Source organism: Vigna umbellata, chromosome 2, assembly GCF_029865625.1.
Source record: "Vigna umbellata cultivar VRB3 chromosome 2, Vumbellata_1.0, whole genome shotgun sequence".
Lineage (NCBI taxonomy): Eukaryota > Viridiplantae > Streptophyta > Magnoliopsida > Fabales > Fabaceae > Vigna > Vigna umbellata.
In genome coordinates, this window is record NC_142166.1 from 48,005,770 (window position 1) to 48,025,125 (window position 19,356).

The 19,356-nt window shown below is 32.9% G+C and overlaps 2 protein-coding genes and 1 pseudogene across 5 annotated transcripts; 1 reads left to right on the plus strand and 2 right to left on the minus strand.

Moving 5' to 3' along the window:
• Nucleotides 1-527: 527 nt before the first annotated feature.
• Nucleotides 528-2,620, minus strand: LOC124838147 (uncharacterized). 2 transcript variants are annotated; one of them, XM_088107212.1, is made up of 2 exons: nucleotides 2,103-2,620; nucleotides 528-1,895 (listed from the first exon to the last, which is right to left on the minus strand). In XM_088107212.1, the coding sequence occupies exons 1-2, from the start codon at nucleotides 2,112-2,114 to the stop codon at nucleotides 852-854; spliced, it is 1,056 nt and encodes a 351-aa protein (XP_087963338.1). In that variant the 5' UTR covers nucleotides 2,115-2,620; the 3' UTR covers nucleotides 528-851. The 2 variants fall into 2 exon arrangements, with proteins under 2 accessions (XP_087963338.1, XP_087963339.1); XM_088107213.1 differs by having other exon boundaries at nucleotides 528-1,932; nucleotides 2,103-2,618.
• A 5,315-nt stretch (nucleotides 2,621-7,935) lies between these two features.
• Nucleotides 7,936-8,722, plus strand: LOC148204148 (17.3 kDa class II heat shock protein pseudogene; annotated as a pseudogene).
• A 1,254-nt stretch (nucleotides 8,723-9,976) lies between these two features.
• LOC124819710 (25S rRNA (cytosine-C(5))-methyltransferase NSUN5) lies at nucleotides 9,977-15,406 on the minus strand. 3 transcript variants are annotated; one of them, XM_088107214.1, is made up of 13 exons: nucleotides 15,034-15,403; nucleotides 14,896-14,954; nucleotides 14,757-14,810; nucleotides 14,517-14,652; nucleotides 14,265-14,350; nucleotides 13,998-14,096; nucleotides 13,754-13,807; nucleotides 12,613-12,757; nucleotides 12,319-12,380; nucleotides 11,594-11,681; nucleotides 11,309-11,383; nucleotides 10,412-10,573; nucleotides 9,977-10,324 (listed from the first exon to the last, which is right to left on the minus strand). In XM_088107214.1, the coding sequence occupies exons 1-13, from the start codon at nucleotides 15,251-15,253 to the stop codon at nucleotides 10,107-10,109; spliced, it is 1,458 nt and encodes a 485-aa protein (XP_087963340.1). In that variant the 5' UTR covers nucleotides 15,254-15,403; the 3' UTR covers nucleotides 9,977-10,106. The 3 variants fall into 3 exon arrangements, with proteins under 3 accessions (XP_087963340.1, XP_087963341.1, XP_087963342.1); XM_088107215.1 differs by having other exon boundaries at nucleotides 14,757-14,807; nucleotides 15,034-15,402; XM_088107216.1 differs by lacking the exon at nucleotides 13,754-13,807 and having other exon boundaries at nucleotides 15,034-15,406.
• Between the last annotated feature and the right edge of the window lie 3,950 nt (nucleotides 15,407-19,356).

Sequence of the window (19,356 nt, forward strand, 5' to 3'; positions counted from 1 at the left end):
CTCTTCAGCTCCTAGTTTCAACAAAGGACAACATTCAGGAGGCGCACCTCTGTCTACTGTTTTGTCTGCTTCCTTTATTTCTCATGCTTTTCATCTATTGCTTTTATCTACTTTTCAACTTAACAGATCCCTAATTTACATTTCAATTGGAATTAGATTAAATGATTTTATCTTTCTCACCATTTAAACTAGATTCCAAATTCTAAACCAAGTCTCACTTTCACCATGTTTTATAATGCAAACCAAAATAGTTCGGGTGGCTAATTCAGTGTGGTAACAAAAATTGCTTTCTTTTTCTTTTGCAGGCCAGAATTAGAAATAATATATATTTATACTTATAGTTTAGAATAAACTATCACATCACCCAAAAAGTTGGTCATTCTACTAATTGATTCCCAGCATCACCACCGGTAATGATAATGATTCTACCTTATGTATCATGGGATTTACTCCATGCTAAATTTCAATCATAACTCCCAACCAGATCTTACAATTTTCAATAGAATAATAAGCTTTGGGTAGTGTAATTATAAAGTAAAGCAGCCACTAAAATATATAACTCAGAAGGTCAATTTCAGTTTTGGGACTGAGTTTGAACACGACCCTGCATTCATGCCTCTAGTCTCTACCACGTCCTCTGCAATCCTCAAAGGCCATTGTAAAATCCAAAATCATAGGTATTGTATTTGGTAAAAGATCCAAAGAAATTTAAAAAGAAAAAAGCTTTATATACAGATAAGGTCGACTAATACAAACTAGAAAGAAATTTCCAAGCAAAGAACAAGTGATCCTAATTCTTAATTCCTAACAAACAATCTTTTACTTGGGTGGTCTATCATGCAGTCAAAATCCTATTGACTCTTGGTAGACATTCTTTTCAAAAACTCGTAGGTAGTAATCATAGTTGTAGCAGACAATGACATGGAAGCCCATCTTGGTCCCAATCCTCTGTAACAAGCGGGCAATCCACCTTCCTTTACCAAATTCCTCACCGTCTGAACAAAAGTTAATGGTCTCCTTCTCCCATGCTCTTCGTTATCCAACACCTGCAACCTTGTCTTGATGGTATCCAGAGGCATTGTCACAATTGCAGAGACCCCACTGGCCATAACCGCACTCAGCCCTTGAACCGCCACCATTGTCTTAGAATTAGGCCTAACACCACTCAAATTATCGTTGCTTTCACTTTTACCCTTACTCAAGTAAGAACCAAAAGCACTCCAGATGAGTCTTTGAACCATGGAATAAGAAGTCCACCAAAACGCATTGGAAGGAGCATAAGTCAATATCGAAATCCCAAACCCTCTGTAGAACCCTCTTGCTCCATCAGCACACAGAATCTTCCTGAACGCGTCAAACCCGTTCCTGTAACTCTCGGAATTAAGATTGGCCAGAATGGTTTTACTCCCTCCACTCCCCTGAACCATGAGCCGTTGACTCACGACATCAACCGGGGTCCACACCAGCTGCGCCGCCATGGCGGAAGTAACACCCGCCGTGGCATTAGCCACCGCCACAGCCGTCGTCTCAGAGAACCCCAATTCGAGAAAAGCTGTCCCGACGTTACTTTTAGTGACTTCAAGCGACCCCATGTAGAGCGCACGCGCGGGGATGGTTCCCATGAGGGAAGTGCCGAAGCCTTTGTAAAAACCTCTGAGACCCTCGTAGCGCATAATGGCGCAGGACATGTTGAGGCAGGAGAAGCGTGAGGAGGAAACCTGCTGGCGCGTCTTCAACACGACCATGGGGTAGAGCGTGAAGGAAACACCGGAGAATAAGGCGGCACCCAGGAAGAAAAACTTGGACTTATCCAACATGTGCCAGTCAATCTCCGCGGGGATGTGGATTTCAGAACCCGAATCGTCCTCGGCGGTGCCCAAACTCATCTTCGCCACCTGGGAGAATTTAAGGGTAGGGTTTGCTCTTCACTTCCTTAAAACAAAAGGTAAGGTCGGGGATGCTAAGGTTAGCAGTGACAGAGTGTGTGATTTTTTTTTTTTGCTTGCGGAGGGATATTTGGGAATGGATTAATGTAAAAGAGTGAAACATGTATTGGAAGAAAAAAAGGGTTGATGTTGATGAGAGTGAAGCATAGGTCTTACCAAGGGAGTCATGGGAATGGTTTTTCAGCAGTTCATCTCTTAATTATGCAGCCCTGGGGCTATGGTGTGATGCAGAGCAAGATGAGAGGGAAAAACCTAACGGCGGCAGTAACTGAGGAAAAGAAAAAAAGAATTTGAGAGATTTGGCACTGTTCATATGATGCTTGAAAGAGAAAGAGAAAGAGAAAAGGATGAGAATGGGTTATGTTACCAATATTATAGAAATGCTTTGGCATCACTAATGGACAGGTGTCTGTTGATGTATAGGTGAGTTTTGGGTGTTTAAATTACTTCATTTTGTGACAACTTTATCTATTTTCTGTAATGAAAAACAATCCAAAAAATCTGAATAAATGGGAGTAAAATATTAAAAAAAAAAAGTGAGATGAAGGTGGAGGTAGGTGTCAGATAGAGGTAAGATGAAGGTGTAGACAGTCTAATGCAGTGATAGGTGTGTATGAGATGTAAATGTAATGATGATGGAAGGAGTGAAATACAATGGGGACCATGGCATGGGCAAGCGGCACCGTCGTTGCTGAGGGTTTAAACAGAGTAATATTCGGTCTCTTTATTACAACTATGTGTTATTTTTGTATATGGTATTTTTTTCATAATTTTGTTCACGACACCATTAATTATAAATATATTTTTTATGGAATTTGGATATTATTTTATAATAAATAATTGATTCAATAGAACAAATATATTTATATAATTTATTTTGTCACAATAAAAATAATTATAAAATTAAAGACCATTTGATTATACTAATAATATACAAATTCAAATAAAATTAAGAAATATTAAATATATGTTTAATTATATTTATAAAATTAAGTATTAATATAATACTTTTTTATTATATAAAAAATAAATACCTAATTATTTACTTATTGATATAAAGATTTTTGTTGATTTATTTTCTGTTCATGAATTTTGTTTCTTTTTTACACTGATGTACTTTTTAATATTAAAAAATATTTGAAAATAAATTATGGTAATTTAACAAATACTTGTTATTTTATATTAATTTTGAATATACAAGTACACTAGTGATGGATAATAATAATAATATAATAAGCATAAATTTTACATCAATTTGACTCTAACAGAAAACTCACCTGTTCTTATGTGCTGAGGACGTGGTAGAAGCGTGAAAATTACAAAAACATAATGATGAGAGACAGGTATGAATTGTTACGAAAACAATTATAATATAACTAACAGAAATAAGTCAATATTATTACCATCTTTTCTTGGAAAATGATACTTGAACAACCATTTTTGACAACATTTAGACACGCGCACACGTGTCTAAATTTGAGTGGTCCAGTTGAAAAAATTAAATGAAAATGGACCACTCAAATTTAGACACGTGTGCGCGTGTCTAAATGTTGTCAAAAATGGTTGTTCAAGTGTCATTTTCCTTTTTTCTTTTATATTTTTCGTGAATGACAGGTGATTGGTCACTGTTTTCTAATTTATTTTATAATAATATACATATATACATTTAATTATGTATATTATTATTATTTATCTATTGTGAAGAGTTACTAATAAAAATAATGATTTTATAAAATAATAATTATATAGTAAAATATAAATTGTCATGGTTAAACTATTGATATATTATTTTATTAGTATATATATATATATATATATTGAAAATTATGAACAATCCTTATATTTATTATTAAAATTAATTTCATTAGTATAAGTTATAAAGCGGTTCAAAAATAATTAGTTATACGAAATAAGCCGATACATAATATCTATGAGTTGAGTTCTTCTCTCTACACTCTCTCAATGTTGTCAAACGTCAATAATAGTTTGTATTATAGGTTCTAACAAAATTCTAACAATGTTTAGTCTATTTAATCTTATTCACACACAATTTTATTTACAAGATATTGTTGATCCTTAAATAGTTTAAAAATCAACCATTTACTTAATGTTAGTCAGTCCAAAAATTAACAAGTGAAAATTAATACAAATAAATATAATATATATATATATATATATATATATATATATATATATATGATAGTGTGCCTATAACTTTTGTAAATTATTTTTTATCAATCAACAATTGCATTAGAATTAAAATTAAAATACAAAAGCATGTTATAAGAGGGGAAATAAAAGTAGAAACAAAACAACAAAACATATTTCCATAACCACCATTAATATATGAACAACTAATATTTATGGGTAAAAACATATTCTAAATTTATTTTAATAAGCATCTTTAATCAATTAATCCTCTTTCTCACACAAAAAAGGTATTTTTCTAATACTTCTTTTTTTAGAACACTCTCAATAAAAGTACCAAAAAAAATTATCAAATTAAAATAAACTCAAACATTTTTTTCATCAAGTTATAAGCAATTTAAATATTTTAAACAACTCGTAATATAAATAACTATAATAATCAACTCTCATTAATCTTAATAAAAAGTCACATCATACCATAAGTTCGTTCAATAAAAATTGTAAAAATATAAGCTAGGAAGACTTTAAAAGTTTTGTCATTATTAGACTAAGGGGTAATTTCATAGTTGCCTGACCATAAAACCATAGTCACAAAATATGTATATTTGTTTTTGTTACAAAAGATTATCTTTAAACCAAACTTATTATTGTTGACGTGACTTAATATTAAAAATTTGTTTTATTTTTAGTTGATGAAAAATTTTAAATATATCTCTCGTATTAATATATATATATATATATATATATATATATATATATATATATATTAAATATGAAATTAAATATTAACTAGTGGTATGATAATAAATAATAGATTTAACAAAAAATAAATTTTGTTACCATAGACTTCAAATTATTTATATTTACGGTTTAACGTGTATAGTGTAGGTGTGTGGTTTTGGGTTTAAGGTTTATGATTTGGGGTTTATGTGTATGTTGTAGGATTTATGGTGTCTAGTGTATTGTTTAAGGTTTAGAGGTTAAGGTTTATGGTATAGGATTAAGGATTAAGGGTTTAGCGTTTAAGGTTCAAGATTAGGGGTGTAGGGTGCAAGGTTTATACGGTTTGGGGGTTGGGCTTATGGTTCTATGGTTTTAGGTCTAGAGTACAGGATCAAGGGTTTATGGTTTCAGGTTTAGGACATAGGGTTTAGGACATATGGTTTAGGCAAAAAGGTTTAGAATGTATGGTTTAGGGTTTAGAGTGTAGGGTTTAGGGTGTATGGTTTAAGGTGTAGGGTTTATGATGTAGGGTTAAAGTGAAAGGTGTAAGGTATAGGATTTATGGTTTAAGGTCTAGGGTTTTCGGTTTAGAGTGTAGGGCTTAGGGTGTTGGATTTAGGGTACTCTGTTAAGGGTAAAGGCTTTAGGGTACATGATTTAGGGTGCAAGGTTTAAGGTTTACGGTTTATGGTGTAGGGGTTAATGTGTAAGGTTTATATTGTAGGGTTGTTGAACTTTTGGCAAGCGTACCAATAGTCAACTGTAGTATAATGATTTTTAAGTAAGAGTGTCGATCCTACGAGGAACAACTTCAATTAAATAGATAAATTCATCTCAAACAACATATGTACAAGGATATTCAATCTGATTCATAATGGATATTTATAATTTATACTCATGAAAGTAAAATAGTAACAACAGATAAGTTAAAGAAAGTTTAATAGAAGAAGTTGGGATTGAATTCATCTATCTCACTCGTCTGCAATTTGAATGAATATAAACACAGCAATTGAAATTACCAATATTGATGCAACACACAAAAGTCATTTATACTAATTCCTCGCGTATAAAATTCATAAGATTAGTTCCATGAATATTGATTCCTCACATATCCAACAAACTGTCCAACATTATATTCAAGTGTTATAAGCAATTGATAAACTGAAACCTATCCCTAGCATCACAGGATATCGAGTGTTCTTGTTCAGATCTGATTTTAGAAATACTTTCCAGTCAAATCTAAAACCCACATTCATGAAACTATTGATCAGATAGAATCAAGCACTAAGAGTAGAACAAAAATACCAATATTGAATAAAACAGAAATACTATATATAAATATCACCAAATTACATTCGAGTTCGAATCGATTACATTCAATCCCAAGAGAAAAGATCAGCCACTCATCGTAGCCATTAGCATTCTAAGAGATGAAGAAGAAGATCCTACAGCTAAAGTGGAAGAAAAACGCTTTGGGTAACTTCTTTCTCCGCAGCTCTTCGTCCTCCCTCCTCTTTCTAAATCGTCAATATATATACTACTTGAATTCTCGCTTAAGCTAGATGATTATCGCTTAAGCAAGAAGAAACGTCTTGGTTAGATAGTCATTTTCGCTTAAGCGAGAATGACTTTTAAATCAATGGCTTCCTGGATGAATCTAGCTTAAGCGAGATCATTTTAGCTTAGGTGAATTGTTGCAGGATTTACTCTTCTCTCTTTTCTCTTTTCTCTTAATTTACTTGGAACATATACAAAATAGGATCAAATGATTTCCTTTTAATCAACAACTCGGAAACATATGATTACCTTTCATCTTTCTTAGATTGGGGAAAATTGATACAAATGTACACAATTTAATACAAAAGTGCCGAAATTCCATATAAAAATTTACTACCTTTTTTGCACTTATCAAGGGTGTATAGTGTAGGATGTAGGGTTTAGGTTGTTTGGTGTAGGTTGTAGGGTTTAGAGTGTAGAGTTTAAGGTGAAGGTGTTAGGGTTCAGGGTGTAGGGTGTGAGGTTTAGAGTTGTATGGTTTAGGGTTTATGATTTAGGGTTTGTGTTTTAGGGTTTGGGATTTAGGGTTTAAAGTTTAGGGTTTAGGAGTTAAGGTTTAGGATTTATGATTTATGGTTTAAGGTTTGAGATTTAGGATTTAGAGTTAAGAGTCAAGAATTTATGTATTGGGACTTTTGTTAGAATTTACATTAACCATATTAGATAAAAATAAATAAAATAAGGAGTATATAAACAAAGAATCATTGTAATTTTATGAAATTATTTAACACGAAGGTTAAATTAATTATATATTTATGATGACCATTCTGGTGAAGTATTGACAGATAAAATGTTATGTATTCGGACCCTTTACAAAGCCTAGTCTTAATAATTTGAATATGTCAGCATAAATGTGGATAAATTTATTGTCCATAGAAAAAATAAAATAATAAAACACATTATTATTCACATAAAATATTGTACAGTTTATTTAAATTTATAATAAATAATATGAAATAAATAAATTTAAAATATAATTAATTAAAAACTCTTTCTCAGTTTTAGAGGAGAAAACGGCCTATGTTAAGATGTGTGAGTAGGATGTAAACAAAAAAATGTAGACAACAACGTATCATGCATTTAACTGAAAGCTCAACAAATTTAATATCACTTAAAAAAAATGTCACTACTACACGCCTATCCATAGACAAAAAGATAATTACATAACTTATGTTCCTATCACAAGTCTACATAAGCCCAAAAAACTTATGGTAAGATCATCAAACATTATTTTATTTTCTAATCTGTGCAAAGTTAGTTATTTTATATTTGTAAGAAAATGTAGTAAAGATTCCCAATTGTGCATAATTTATTTTATATTTGATAAAAGTAAATAAATAAAAAACTACTCTTATAGTACATAAATATTTTTGTTTAGTTTGTTATTGTGGTATATGACTTGAAAAAGGTGTAGGGGTAGAATGTGATGGAAATGAAAAAATGGGTCAGGGCAAAGCCCAAAGCCCAAGGAATAATTAATTTAGAATTTTGTTTTTAAGAAATGAAAAGTGAAACATTGTTGTGTTCTGGACCTCCTAGAAGTATGGGAATTAAGTACATAACCTCCTGGGATTTCCTACTATTATTCTGTAAATCTCTGTGGACGTGCGTGCGACATGCCTGTAACTTCCTACTATTATTCTGTGAATGTTTCTGGACGTGCGTGCGACATGCCTGGAACTTCCTACTCTTATTCTGTGAATGTTTATGGAACTTCCTAAAATGTTTCTGGACGTGCGTTTGTATGTGGTTGCTAGACGCAAAAGCAGCGCGAGATGCAAAAGCAATGGCCACTTCTGCAATGGTTGCTGACGCAAAAGCAGCGCGAGATGCAAAAGCAATGGCCACTCCTGCTGATGTTAAGGAATATCGGAACTCTTATGTGTTCGTGATCGACATGCCTGACCTGAAATCTGAAGACATTAAGGTGCAGGTGGAGGAGGACAACGTGTTAATTGTTAGCTGCGAGAGGAAGAGGGAGGAGGAGAAAGAAGGGGTTAAGTATTTGAGGATGGAGAGAAGAGTGGGAAAGTTCATGCGCAAGTTTACACTTCCAGACAATGCCAACACTGATGCCATATCTGCTGTCTACCAGGATGGTGTGCTCATCGTCACCGTCAACAAGTTGCCTCCTCCTGAGCCCAAGAAACCCAAGATTATTGAGGTCAAGATTGGTTAAATTTCTTGATTTTCAAGATCAGTGGCATTGCACTGTATTACACCTATCACACCTATCTCTACCCTGTTTGCATGTTATGTATTTGGTTATATGGTTTTTGTTTTTTCTTGCGTTTTTGTTGGTCTGACTTTGAATGTAATCCGAATGCAGCGATATAATGTATGCTTTGAATTGAACTTTAATTTGTCTAATCCCTCTGATTTCTAATTTTTAAACTCTCAAGTAGTATGATGAATATAATAATAAAAAAAGTCGACATTCTCTAACCATGGGAAGAGTGTGAAAAAATTAATCAGCAGTTAAACAAAATTAAAATGCAAGAATAGTTAGGAGTTCATTGACATTGATTTCATAAGACAAATTTATTCTTAATTTTCGTTAAATATTTTGTATCTTCGGGAAATTTAAAAAGCCGCCAATGAATTAGAAAACTCTTCTAATGGTATAGATATTTTTTCATTTTTTTCGTGAATTTTATCGAAAAAATTCCACGATTTGTATAATAATGAAAGTTTTCCTATGTAAAAAATCAATTATGGTATTACAATGTTTAAATATTTATTAAAAAAAATGCATTTAGTTATCATTATTATCATATAACATATTTAAATTAAATTTGATAAAAAAAATTAAAAAAAATATTCAAAGATTGTAAAAAGAAAAGAAAAAGGATAGTTTGAAGTGAAGTGTTTTGGAAAGAATTGGGGAAAAGTCCATTCGAAATTTTGTCAAGAAAAAGAAATATGAAATATTTTGAAGGGAAATATTTGGTAGAAAATTGGGTAAAATATGATTAGAGGATGTATTACTGTGTAATGTAATAAGACTTATATTTTTAAAACATGTATATATTTCATGGGCAATGGTAGGTTGATACACATTTGACATGATGTTTATAATACGAAAATAAAAAATAATAAGTCAAATGACATGATGTTTATAATAGGAAAATAAGAAATAATAAATAAAAAATAATATGTTAAATTAGTGTAAAAGTATGTGAAACTATATTTTTTCATATTTCAGTGCAGCTGCATTTATATATCTGTTTCTAAAGTTATATATCTTTTTAACTTTATCGTAGTCATATTTGTTTAGAATAAAATAATTTCTTGAAAATATAGTATATATCGATATTCTATATAACACATCTATCACATCAAATGAATATTCTAGGCTACATTCTACATCTATATAGAATTAAGGCGTTAATTATACAATAAATCTAACAAACTAACCCACGCCTTTCAATATCTGGGGTGTTAGACAGCACTCCGCCACTTTTAGCAGGTCAAATAGACAGAACTGACTTTGTTACCACCCCTACCAATTGACCATCTCTATCTTTTATCGCCACATGGAAATCTGTTCTCGTTTTTTTTAGCCCGGGCTAGACAAAACTCAATCAATGTTAATATACAGGTAAGAAAATGGCGATGCCAGCAAAATAATTTTAAAATGTGTACTATTTTAAATGAAAATAAGAAAATTTAAAACATTTTACACCTCTAATTTTATCTTGGTCACCTCCTTATACCCTCCCATTTCGAAAGCTACATCAGTTGATCATATAACCACATTTTGAATGGGTTCGTGCTAATAATCGGCATACGTTTCTTCTTTCTTTGCGCGTTTTTAATTCCGGGAGTGCTACGTAAAATTCTAGTTTCGTTTTTATTTGAACAATCCCAAGATGCATCTTTCCTAACAAACAAAGCAATGAAGAAACCCTCGCCATGCGTAGCAGGATCTGTCCGAATCAGGCATTCAGCTGAAATGTAAAAAGAAAACGCTAAAAATCATGGTGCAAAACAATGATAGACCAGGAACTCTGCTGCTGTCTAAAATTAGTACTTACAGCCTTCAAACACAGGAAGACCACGGCATTGCCACTCGGGGAAGGGCTTGGCCAATTGAAATCCGTATGATTCGGCAATGGGAAGAACAGATTTGATCACATCCTCATTCTCAATTTGGTTGATTGAACATGTACTATAGACAATTCTTTCAAGAGCGGGAACTGCCAAAGGAAACCATTCAAATTTTTTGAACATTTCTTAATTTCAGAAAAAAAATGTTAAAATCTTAAGTTCATATTTGTTTTTACATATCAAGGAAAGACATCTTTATTCTGAATTTGATTGATAGAACATACTATAGACAATTCTTTTGAGGACGTCTAACCAGAGATGAGTTCCCAAAGTCAAAATTTATACTCTAGATATGAAATTTATCTCATTCTTATCTATGTCACGTAACTAGTATAACATCTAAACATTTAATAAATATTTTTTTCAAAAAATAAAAATTAAAGAAAAAAATCAACATTATAAAAAATTATATATTTCTCTTTAATGTTAAATAAAGATAAAAAATTATAATTATATAAGTTTTGAAATAGACTACAAAATAAGTATTTTAGTAATTTAAAATAGAAAAGAATATACATATACCACCAGATCAACTTATATTTCTCCTGTAACATTGAGACAAGTTTGGGTGTTTATTTATCACTCTAAACTGGTAAATGAAACAATTCTAATTTTTTGGAATATGTCTTAATTTTGGAAAAATTAAAAAAAACTGTTAAAATCTTAGGTTCATATTTGTCATGTGTATACTCGGATGAAATCATCTAGAAAAAGAAACTGAAAGTTCTAAGCTGCCCCAGCAAAGAATTTGGAGACTGTTATTAAGTTTCTAAACTATCTAGACAATAAAATGATCTAGACAAGGAAGCAACGAACTAACTTACAAAGTAAAGCATGCTGAAGAGCCTTCCTCTGGAAAGTTGCAAGCTTACTCAATCTTTCCATATCAGTATCCTGACCTATGGAGTCAAAAGCTTACGGTTAAAAAGTAAATCATCATACCAAAGAAGGAAAGAAAATTTTCATACTTAATCTGGAATTAAAATTTTAAAAATGTGTCCAATACTTCAAACCAGGTCTTACACGACAGTAATTGACAGTGTACTATAATGGCAAAGTTTAGAGTGACAGCTAGGTAGATACAGTCTACATTGTAGAATATAATTAACCTGCTGTTTTAGATGGGAGCAGATGGTCCAATCTTGAGGCAGAAGTACCAGAACCAGAGCAGGAAGGATCCAAGAGAATAGCGTTCACCTGTCATGATAGATCTAATCATAATTAGACACAAACACACATACGAACCAAATAAAATAAAACTTCAATCCGTAAGACAAATTAACAAACGACTGTATACAAGTTGTATTTTCCTTACCCGATTGATAAAAACCTAAGATGCTATCACTGGATTTCGAAAAATAAACAGTGTAGGTAGGTTCTAACAACATAAGGATTAGCTATTCAGTAAAATGAGTAAACTCCTCCAATAAGAAAAAAATATATGCTCTTACAATAGGAGGATCGGCCGTTTAGTGAGGCTTAACTCCTCCAATAGGAGAAAATACGAATGAAAGACAACATCTCTTTTTTACTCTAGTGTGCCTTTTTTTACAGAATCGAAGTTACCAGAAGCATTCAGCAGATTACAAAACTTCATCATACAAAGGACCAACAAAACATATCCTTAACTCCTTTTTGCAAAGCAAAATTACATTGGCACAGAACATAAAAAACATTTCATAAATTGTAATTATTGAAGTTTACAAGAAAACTGCAGATGTACTGATCATTAGGTCCGGTTTGATAATACAAGATCAGTCAAACTATTAGCAGCCACCCCAATACACCCCATTAAACAAAAATATTTACCTACAGATTAGGAAATATACTTCACCTTAGAATATGAAGGATCCTTGGGATTAATGTTCAAGAAATCCTCATTCAGGACTTGTATGTCTGAACTTGGGGTTAAGTCTGACAGTTAGAACCACCAACCAAAAATTAACTAAAAAAGAATAATTCCAGAATTTAATGCTCGTCAGCTGTGGAGACACTAAATACAGAAAAGAGACATGGATTCTAGACAACTAGCATAACCTGTCGTTTTAAAAAACATCCAACACACTTATTGTTGTTATGACATTGAAAAGGCTATCAGTAAGCACATAGATATAACATCAAAGGATACTAGAAGCCCCAGATAGCTTTATAGTGTCTTTCAATCGCTTAACTCTTTCCCTTTTCAGCTCACATGCTACAATCTTTCCCCTACTCTTCATAAGGGCAGCAAGGTGAATAGTTTTGTTTCCCGGTGCTGCGCATGCATCAATAACCTTCAAATACATTTGAGGTGTGTAATTAGTAAGGATTGGAATAGCTAACAAAATATCTCAAGGATTCAACATTACTTTTTTTATTTAACTCTGATTTCTGTAGTTATAATTTAATTTACAAATTGAACATTCATAACATGGTAGTTAAAATGAGCAGGCGGCAAGCACATGGCAAATACAAACAGAGTGGTTGCTCACTTATACTCTAGTAATTTAATTTACATATGGTAACCTTGGCCCTTTCTTTGCAATCCTACAAATTAAAAATTCCTGAGGATTTATACAAGTAAAATTAAGCAAAAACATTTCAACTTAATATATTAAGAAAAAGAAGAATTTAAAAAATAGAAGCCAAAACAAAAGATTCAGTGGACCCAGTAGAACAGATTAAATATAATATTCTTCAATATTCCTGAATCACCAATAGGATGACCAAACTATCTAAGAAGGAATTTGGCCAATATGAACAGAATAATCTGTTAAACAGTAAATGTAGCATACTTACTTCGCCTCTAATTTCAGAGTAAATAGCTCAATCCTACTTTAAAATCGTCTTATCAAGTTACATTTCATGAGAAATTTTGGGCTACAATAACTCATGAAACTAATTGACTAGAGCTTCCCCCGTGTTATGACCACATCAGTTCTGCTTTTCTTTCTACTTTTTGCTTGATCAGTTAGTTAATTACTAAATGGCTATGAAAAACCTTGAAAGACACAGACAGCAACAGGAAAAAAGGATACTTATTTAACAATTTACTGCCAAGAGAAAACATAAGAGCAAACTTTCTTTTCTTTTCAGAAATACTCTTCAAAAAGAAAGAAAAGTGAAAGAGTTGCAAGTCCAATGTAAAAAAGATCCAAGCCTAGAAAGGGGGTGGGGACAGAAATGATAGGGTAATAGGTGATGTTTACAAGGAATGAAGAAGTAGAATGCACCTATGATTGAATCAAATTCATATCTTAAACGTTTATTACATTGCAGCAATAACTCACCTCCCATCCTGGTTGAGGGCTAAGAGCTGGTGCTGCCATGGAACTTGCCTTACCCTTTACAAAAGTTTGTCTCCATTTTAGCAAAACGATTATAAAAGAAAGAAAAACATGCAATCAGAATTGAAATGTACGTTTCTTAAATATCAAAAGATAATAACCTTTTCATCCAATGAGACCTATATACAGATAATGATATATATCTATAACTTCTTAAAAAAAAAAAAAAAAAAGAGTAATTCCTTACTTGCATAAAGATACTGCCGTTTTTAACAAGAGGGTGATCATGTAAATCAGTGCCTTTTGGGAGAATCAGTAACTCAGCCAGCAGATTATCTTTTTGAACCTATTTAATAATAATCCGTATCAACCGAAAATGTGGATTAAATCAATGAAGTAAACCTGGTGACTTTTTATAAATTCAGTTAAATACTTTCCTAAAAAAATAAAAGGAAGAAAACATTTTGACTAAAATATAAAATATTGATCATCAGAAATATTTTGATGAATTTACCGAGTAATTTTTCTGAAGTTCAAGCAAGGCAGAATCAACATCCAGTTTAAGCGTATTCACACGAACATACCGAGGTACAGAAACATCTGCATAAGAGCATATATTGAAAATGTAAAAATTTCAAAAAAATCATCTGTAAAGCATCAGCTTCGAAATCAAAAACGTTGCCGCGCATCAACTGTAAAAAAGCACCAATTCCACAAACTATAAAGTCTAATAAAATGCATAAAAACTGAAGATGTGAAAAATGACCTGGAATGTCATGCAGAGCAATCAACTGTTTAACAGTCTTCACATTTCTCTGTAACAAAAGCTGTTTAAGAGTCGAACGCAGAGCGCCTTCGTGTCGCATAAGGTACTTCTCTGCATCACCAACTAGTGAAACCGCCTATAAATTTCAAGTTTGGCCATAACCACATAAGTAACTAGTTCGATTTGCAGAAGTCGTAGAAGTAGGAGTCCTTCTATACAACAACAGAAAAAACACCTCACCTTGCCGAAAAGGATATCATAGACAATGATATAAACCAATTCTCGTTGCCTCTGCTAAAATCAACAATACACAACACATCGTGTTAAGAAACGAAGAAAAACCAAAGTACAATGCGGTACAGTTATTACGATTTATGACCTTCCACTTGGTGTTGAGAATGGAAGCAGCTTCCAAGACATCTTTGATGATGGGAAGATCTGCGAACGAAACAACGAACACGTTAATGAAATGATACATTCCAGGGAGAGCTACTTAGTTAGTAAGTTAGTTAGTTACGTTTTAGGGTTTGACAAATGAGAGCGAAGGTGGCCTTCTTGTTCCTAACGGAAGGTTGATAGATGAGGGATTTAATGGAGGCAAGAGCGCGGCGCTTAGCGTCTCCTTCGAGAACCACTCTCAGCACCTTCGCTGCCTCTCTGCGTGCGAAATACGCTGACCTCTCAGCACCATTGAACTTTCCCCCATTTTCTTCCACACTCTTCTTCGTCTTCTTCATTCCCAGGGTTTAGGGGTTCTGTCTTGCGTCTTTGCATCGCACTTAATTTACACAATAAACCACAACTTTTTGTCACTCTCTTCTTTTGCCTGAAACGACGACTCTATTTGTCGTCTTTGAGGTCTATGAACATTGAGCAATACGGAAGCCCATTCTAGCGAGTCTGGCCCGTACCTTTTTGGATTCCTTCTTTTGGGTTTAGTGCTTTGGATTCCTTTATAAGTTCGTGTCTTTTCGCATCTCTTTTTTTAAGCATGTCTCTCTATTAAATTCTACTTATTACTTAAATTTAGAGTTCGTCTGGTTTTTATTTTATAAATTTAAATATATTTTATTCTTTAAGCATTGAAGATATATAAAATCATTTTTTAACTTCAAATGATAAATGAATTACATAATCCAAACAAAGTAATAATAAGATGTGAAAAAAATGTAGAAGTAGAATCACAACTAACCTTAAACTGTAAATTAGACAATACAAACTTTGAGTAGCCTCTAATTCTTGAATTGTGTTATATGTGTCATGTTGTGAAGAAAATGACAATAAAATTATTTTAATATATTATCTTATGCATTTATATTTCAAGCTTGAATATTTATAAAAAAAACTAATAAATATTAGCTATTAACATATTTTCCTCGCAATTTTTTTCTTTATATTGTATTTTTCCTTGTTTACTTTATTCAAATCAATACATATTATATATATATATATATATATATATATATATATATATATATATATATATATATATATATATAAACGATGGAAACCACAAAAAGAAAGATCTACGAAGACTCCTCCAAAAAAAGCATAATATAAACGTTATGTAGAGTATAGTTTTTCAAAAGTTGAAAACTTGATAGATATTCCTTGAACATTCCCGAAAGAAATTCCTAAAAAAGTGGTTGTCATCTTTGAATCACACTTAAGAAGAAATGTTTAACACAAGATATTATTTCATTGGTTCCTATAATCAGTTAACCAATAATATCAAATAACATTTCACTGCTTGAGCTTATCATAATAAATCACTGAAAAGTCACATAAATGACTTAAATATCTATTTTGGAACCACCAAATTTAATTAAAGACAAGCGTGAAATATATCGTATTGAGTATAAAGTTAGGATCACATGAATATTAAAAAAATAACACAAAATATAAGTTACGTTATTTATGGACTTTAAAAATGTGTACATTTTTTACAATAATAACTCCACTTGTGTTGATTTATTATGCATTATTTTTAACGAAGAGAAATTCCAGTTAATATTTTAATTATAAGTTATTTATTACTTGAAATGTATCTAAATTTCTTGCATAAATTTAACCTTCTGTATTGTAATTTTTTTTATTTGAACAACTAAGTTCAGAACTCCACGAAGTTGAAAAATGTCTTTTTAATATTTTTTTGACAACTTTTTTACCATCACTTACGTGATAATTTATAATTGATTCGTTTTAAATATACGGATGTGAGACCCTTAATAATTAGCATGAATTAATTCTGACACCCCCACACTTAGCACGCACCACAACCAATAATCATTACCTCTAAACTCACTCCCAATTCTGATTTCATCTCTGCTGTACACTGACAAACGCACCATGTCACACACTCAGTGCATTAAAAACGCACCAAGCGCTGCATGCAGGAGCACCACGTGTCACGTTGGAAGTTTCCAATTCAGAGGTTGGTGTGCAGGTGTCAGCTTGGGAAACGTTCGTTCAAACGAACATTATTTTATCAAACAAAACTGGATTTTCAGAAAACCCTCTCACCTGCACCACGCACTCTTCGTCTTCCTCTGAACCCAAACCTCCATTTTCTCCATCTTCTCTCTAAAGCTTCCAACTTCTCTCTACTGTTAATCTTACGTTACTTCTCCAAACCCGTTTTCAGCACCGTAGGAACATTCATCCAACTGTGGTCTTCCTTTTGGACCGAACAGAGCTGGAATCCAACTGGTAAGTTCCTCTCTTTAGTAGCTGTCCATTAGGGTTTCATGCGAAACCATGCTCTCGGTTTATGCATGGACTGTATCTGAATAAATTCTGGTTGTGGGTGTTTAGATCAAGTGGTTAGATTGAGTGGAAGGAACTTAAGGGGCTGTTGCGTATAGAAGAACTGTAGTTGAACGTGTGGAAATCATATTTTAGAGCGTACACTGCTATCCAGGTAAGGGAAGCTTATAAATTTAATTTATACTTGTATGAATCATGAACGTATGATATGAACTGTATGTATGATAAATATGTTAATTTTAGCATGTATGAATGAACGTTGATTGAACTGGATGCATGGAATATGTGTTGGCTGTGATGTATGAGTATATTTGATATGTATGAATGTGAATGATTAATGAGAATTGTATAAAGTCTGGAAATTGTGTTGATTTAAAATTACAAAGTATGAATTATATGAGAAATATTGAGTTAAGATAAGTTGGAAAAATCTGGAATCCTGTTAAGGTTGAAAAATCTGTATCTGAGAAAGTCCCTATGATAATTAACGCTCGTCACCGTACGGTCTTATACCGTTCGGTTTTCCTGCAAAGGCTTAGAATTGAATTCTTTCATTTGGGAAGAATTCGGTGTGAGAACGAGCGTCCTTATTGAGTTACTATGTTTGAGTGTTCGGCTCAACGTAGAGTTGTCGTACGCCTTAAATTAAACAATGCTGAAATGAGAACGTTCGGCCTTATGTCGAACGTTCGTTCATAATAACGTTCGGCCTTATGTTGAACGTTCGTCGTTGATAGCGTTCGTCTTTATGTCGAGCGTTCGTCATTTATAGCGTTCGGCCTTATGTCGAACGATTCGCCATTCATAGCGTTCGGCCTTATGTCGAGCGTCCGTTCTTAATAATGCGCTCGGTCTTATCACGAGCGTCCATTCTAAAATCTCGCTTGGTCTCATACCTCGCGTTCGTACTAATTGAATAATTATTTGATAAAATAGCGTTCGTTCTAAAGTATTAGATATTCATTCTCCGTACGTCCGTTAAATCTCTGGCCTTAGTTTTCATTATGCAACCATCTTCAAATATGATTCTAAGTATTCTTGACAATCCATTGTGTATTAAATCTGGTTCATATTTTTATCACCAATATTTTCTAAGTACCAGTACACTTCAAGTCGAGTCAGTTCATCTAACTGGCCAAATAGAAAATTACGTTTGTTGTATATTTCCCTGAGTATCCAGTAATTTTATTTGGACGTTCGTCCTACTTCTTCAATGGATTGAGCGTTCGTTATTTTTGACTCCTGAACCTAATGATGTAAAAGATGATAGAATATGATAAGTTAAAGTGTGAACACTATGAGAACTGAATTTATGATGTTGGATTTTGGACGAGCGTTCCAGGGAGGAACGTCTCATATATATGTATATTGAAAGATTGAATTGGTAAAGTATGACTATGGATAGCTAATGCTGGCTTGGTCCATCCTGATATTCCGTGATGCTCATCTTCACGTAGAAGGGAGTAGTCATGTGTGGGAATGGCAGGAGGTCTTTCGTATCCCTCACTTAGCAGGGGCGAAGGATTAACCTCGAGTGGCAGCTGTTGAGGGTATCCCAGTTACTACATCACTCGGGTGCAAGGACGCCTGTAGCTACACGGTTCATACAGTCCGGACGGTCGTATATTATACTTATAAATTACTATAATGAATTGTGTTAAATCGTATGTTGTGCGTGTGCATTGAAATGTTTAATGTGTATGTTGGATGTATGAATTAAATATTATAAGCTTACCCTTTTCGTTTTCCTTGTGTTGTCAATTGTCCATGTACGTTCGTCCTGTCTTGCAATGATCATCCGTTGTGGATGTGAGCAGATGGTGGTGCATCTCTTGAAGAGATACTAGAAGAAGAAAATTTGGATGACGCAAATCTGGTTGAGGTGGAAGTCAAGGCCGAGCCTTAGAGCGCTCATTAGATTTGTACTGTAAATGGTAGAATAGTTGTACGTACGGTTAAATGTTTTGTAAAACCGTTCGTCCTGTTTATCTCTGATTTCTATTTTGAACGTACGTTCTTTTGTACTGATGCCGTTAGGCTTTTAAACGCTGAGTTTAATGCAAAGACTGTTTAT